The sequence below is a fragment of the Malus domestica genome, chromosome 04 (assembly GCF_042453785.1).
Source record: "Malus domestica chromosome 04, GDT2T_hap1".
In the NCBI taxonomy this organism is placed as follows: Eukaryota; Viridiplantae; Streptophyta; class Magnoliopsida; order Rosales; family Rosaceae; genus Malus; species Malus domestica.
This window is the reverse complement of record NC_091664.1, coordinates 8220343-8225283: the sequence shown is the minus strand read 5'-3', so window position 1 is coordinate 8225283 and position 4941 is coordinate 8220343. Positions and strand designations below refer to the sequence as shown.

Sequence of the window (4941 nt, the reverse complement as noted above, 5' to 3'; positions counted from 1 at the left end):
TTCTTATTTTTGTGCATTTTAAAAAGCGTATAAAAGCATCCATGGTACGAAGATTTAAACAAGTTCTAGTGTTCTGACTGATTCTTCGATAAGAATAGTAAGCATGGCAGCAGATGGCTGGCACCTCCCGCGCCCGGATACTTCGTTCGTTTCAAGGCAGATATTATTTTATTTTTAATTAAATTCACAAATTGAAAAAAGGGATTTTGGGATCTTCTCCAGTCACAATCAAACACATCCCCATCAGAAATGAGAAAAAAAAAATGTCATTAGGTTCTTCTTTCAAGGCTATTTTGGTCATTTGGAAAAAAAGTCTGCAGGTTGTTGGTTCAGAGAGCTCAGAAATCATTTGATCCTATGCTTCAAGCTAAAACAACCAGTTGAGAGAGAGAGAGGGAGCAAATGGGACAAACAAAACAATCAAACAAAGAATATCAACTTTTTAAATTTTATTTTTATTTTATATTTTATTAGATGGGACAATTTGCAAGAATTACTGGAAAACTGGACCTCAAGCAGAAGCAGCATAGCACATTGACAACCCAAGAACAACTAGAACAAAAGATTCGATCGTTCACGAGATTCTGCAATTTTACAGCAAGTATCGCATTTCGTTACGTCCTTCTCAAGTGCACTGGGGTAATACCTAAATACTTGAATTTTAGTATATAATAAAAGAAAAAAAGAACAATTCTAGTTTCTGTATTCTAGTCAACAACAATACATAGAACAAGTTGTTACTGCAGTTGGAACTTGACCAAACAGTTGTTGAACTTGAAAGTGCATAAACAAAAATGAATACGGTCAGAAATGAACAATACCAGTACCTAAAAAAAGAGCGAATCGATTGATCTACGAGTGAAAGTATTGAAAAAGTGTTTCAATCTTCACCATTTGATCTCAATGTTGCTCAAAATAATCGAATTTCTTTTACCTTTGGATCCGAGTTTTGATGGAAAAGTCTCTTACTTTTTACAGTTTTAGGCATCCGATAGCACGCTGAAATCATCATCTTCTTCCGGAGCAGGAAGGTTGAGATCTATGAAACCCTCTCTAACCTCAGTTTTTGCAGCCACTGATACAACCATTGATCTGGAAGAACCCGAAAGGTGAGATCTTTTGTGGCCGCCAAGAGCTTGACCGGAACCAAATATTTTGTAACAAAACGGGCACTCAAACAGCTTCTCACCACCTGCATTGTTGATTGCTTCCTCCTCGTTGCGAAAACAAATCTTTTTGTGTCCGCACATTGCTTGAAAAGATCGAAACAGTTTGTTGCATTTCTCACACCGGTTCTTCCCTCGAAGTTTCTTCAATTTGATCCCGTCCAACTTCTCAGCTACTTCTTGTTTACCCTGTTGTTCTTGAGCTTGAACCGATTGATCTGCTCGCTGATGATCATTTAATCTTACCATCCACACATCTCTTGACAGCATCATAAGGCACATAGCAACATCTTCTTCCGGAGAAGTATCGGAGACCGAGCTCACCGGTTCTGGCTCAGCCGCCGGAGGAGGAGACTCGGCCAAACGCGGCGGTGTTGAGATTGTCAACGTGGTTTTTTTCTTCATCTCCAAATTCTGGCTCTGCAGATTCTCTGTAACAACAACGAATGATCTCCGGTTCCGCTTGGATCGTCTTCGAGTTGGGTTTCTTGACTCGGTCTCACTCTCCCTGTCTTGAATCACCGACCCAGCATCAACAAAAGAAAACTCAGGATCTGCAAGCCGGAAACTCCTCTTTGGGTTCTCTCTCAGCCCATAAATCAAACCCTTTTCCTCTCCTTCTTCTTCTTGTAAATGCTGCTCTTCTTCTTCTGGTTCTTCGCCGGAGGAGGAAGACGAAGACGAGTCGGACTCAGTGAGTTGGTGGGTTTTGGGTGGAAGAGGAAAAGTTGCGAGGTGAGCCTTCATGTGACCACCCAATGCTCTGCCATTAGCAAACGCCCTAGAGCAAAGCTTGCATCTGTGCCTCTCCATTGGCACAGTACACAGCAGAGCAGAGCAAAGATCAGAGCTTTAAGGCCCTCCTCTCTCTCTCTCTTTCTCTCTCTATTTTCTCTCTCTAAAGCTATGGCCTTTGGAGAATGCTACTAGTATTCGAGAGAGATTGGGAACTTAAAAGGAGTAGGTGACAAGCATTCCTTCACCAAAAGACACACACAACCCAAAATTTTATACCATTTTTTTTTTAAACACATAACAAGGTATGAAAAAACAGTTGTGAAAATGTTAAAATAATCACAACAAATAATGATAATAATCTCATTAGTTTTTTAAGTGTGCCAAAAAACTTATAAAGTGTGATCATGAATGGAGAAAGGGGGACAAGTAACATGCAATCCTTACCCATTTCACTAGTAAACTTTTCTTTTTACCACTTTTTGGATTAGGCAATTAAACTCCTCCCATGCTTTTTTTCAAGGGTTTTATTTTTTCAAATTTTTTCTGTATCTATACATACATACATGCATATCTATAGCCTTTATCCAAAGAGATTTCCATTTGTTTTAAATGGGGACTAGTTGTGGACTCACTCCATATCGAACTTTAACGATCTGAACTGTCTATTTTTAAGTCTTCATTCATATATTATCCTTGCAAAAAAAATCAATTCAATCAGAACTATTTGTCCATGTGATAATCATGATGAAATTTAATGTCTTTTAAAACATAGTGTTCATCAAATTTTTAAACTCAATCAGATACCTCAAACATTTCCGATTTTGGCTAATATTTTGCAAAGATGATTTATGAAATAAAACTTGAAAAATAAACGATTTTGGATCGTTTAAGTATGATGTGAAGTGATTCCCACAACTAGTCCTCATTTTTATAAAAAAAAAATAGAGATCCTTTGTATAAAAGGATATATATATATATGTATGTATGTATGTATGTATGTGTATGTATGTACACATCTTGGAAGTGTGAGTGTTGTACTCATTGCAAGGCCATTATGGATTTGTTAGTTTCAAGACCAAATTGATTGTGTAACATGGTTTTAATTTAAAATTTATGGGCGGCCATTTTTGGTCATTTGCAATCTTTCTGGAAGCCACATTGCATGACTTAATCTGAACAATTCAATTTTATGGTATACCAAGTTTTCCTTTACTTGAAGACTTGAAATTTCCTTTTTGTCCATTCCTTTGTTCCTCTCCTGCTTCCTTTCTTTTCCATTTCTTAATGATTCCCACTTTTCTTTTTTCCTTTATTCTTCGAAGAGAAAAAAGATTTTATCTTTAAATTGTTTTATCACCGATAATCTATTTACACTAATCCAAAACGGAGTGAGGAAAGTTCAAACTCAGATGCATAACAAGAACACTGCTTTAACCAATGTGTTTGCAATTTAATTTGCTTGTTGATCATTGGTACATTTGCTTAACCCATATAATTCAAGCTTACCTTTCTTAGCATGTTATTGAGTTTATGCTGGATTGAACTTTTCTCACACATTTTACACAATTAGGACCGACAAGGGTGAGATTTAAGAGGCATAATAAGGGATCCTAAAGTGATGGCTTACCTTAATAAAGTTAAACAACAACAAAATAAAAAATAAAAAATAAAAAAAACAGTTGGGTTTGTTGGAACAATAGGCTCCAAGTGATAGGGATCATGTGCTACCAAGTTAAGAACAAGAATTTCTTCCTCTTTTGTATCTTATTAAGTAATTTGTCTTCATCGAATATGATCAACAACAACAAAATTGTCATGGTGGGAAATCGTTCATTTTTCGTCTTTTTTGGATAAATTCTAGTGTGGCCAGAAAAAAAAAATGGTAATTTACTTAAGCGATGAAAGGGAAAAATTGAACGTGATGTAGATCTTATGAAGGAGTGCGTTGAGAATTAGAATAAAATTGGAGCAGTGCATCAAGAATTAGAAGAAAAGACATAAATATGGCAACAAAGTCCAGGCATTATAAATTTGTGCTTTAGTGTTCGATTTGTGCTCAATGACCTGCCGTTTGGAATAGAACGCTATCAAGAATAGGAAGTAGTATTTGCCTTGATATATAGCGAGATTCTAATGTTCACTAAGCCCAAAACGAAACAAGTTTTGAGAATATTTTTGGTATTTTGCTAATATTTTGTATAATATTAAAATTTCTCGTGAGCTTATATAGTTGTGGAGAGTATAGATTCGTCATTTATGATGTTACACTTATTAACTTTTATTTATTCAATAAAGAACTTAGATTTTCTCATATTCTCCGGCGGTATCAATTTTCTTATGTTTCAAAGTTATTGCTTTATTTTATTTTATTTCTTTTTGTCACGCTGCTACAAAACATCTGACATCAAATAAAGAGATAAATACGTATAAAACCCTGAAAGCCATGGTCATTAATTTTAGATAGCACCATTGGGGCTATATGTACTTTTACTGGTATTTACTACGTTGTGACACTTATAGAAAAAATGGTAGTAAATTAATATCCATATTTAAGTGAGCACCAGCCAGCTCGAGCTTCTGTTACTTTTACCGGGGTAATCAGCGTCAACTGTTACATTACAAAACGCTTTAGCATGCCGTCCGGTGCTTTCTATGGTGGGTTACATCCACGCACCTGCCGCTTTGGTGCTTTTTTATTTTATTTTTTGGACCATAAGTTCATAACTATGGTGTATGTTAATTGAAAGAACACATGATAGATAATTAAGTGTATAATGAGCATACAGTAAAATTTAAGCTAGTGAGCAAAAACGGTCCCTATTTTTTTAATCATTTCTAATTTTTTTTCCTCAACGCATGTTTTTTTTTTTATTACAGTAATTAGATTGAATAAATTACAGAAAATTAAGAAACAAAATTTAAAAAGTGTGCAAAAGGGTAACACGTCAATAATTTGGAAACTTTAATTTTACTAACTTCAAGTGTTAATCAGAGTGCTAAAAATCGATGTTTCCATTTTCTTTAGGTATTTTATTAA

At 35.3% G+C, this 4941-nt stretch overlaps 1 protein-coding gene across 1 annotated transcript; it reads right to left on the bottom strand.

Moving 5' to 3' along the window:
* Nucleotides 1-643: 643 nt before the first annotated feature.
* Nucleotides 644-2145, bottom strand: LOC103433010 (zinc finger protein ZAT1). The gene has a single exon (XM_008371234.4). It carries the CDS (start codon nt 1977-1979, stop codon nt 981-983), a length of 999 nt encoding a protein of 332 aa, XP_008369456.1. The 5' UTR covers nt 1980-2145; the 3' UTR covers nt 644-980.
* Between the last annotated feature and the right edge of the window lie 2796 nt (nt 2146-4941).

Coding starts and splice junctions, on each gene's coding strand:
- LOC103433010 (XM_008371234.4), bottom strand. CDS start 1,979: ATGGAGAGGCACAGATGCAAGCTTTGCTCTAGGGCGTTTGCTAATGGC.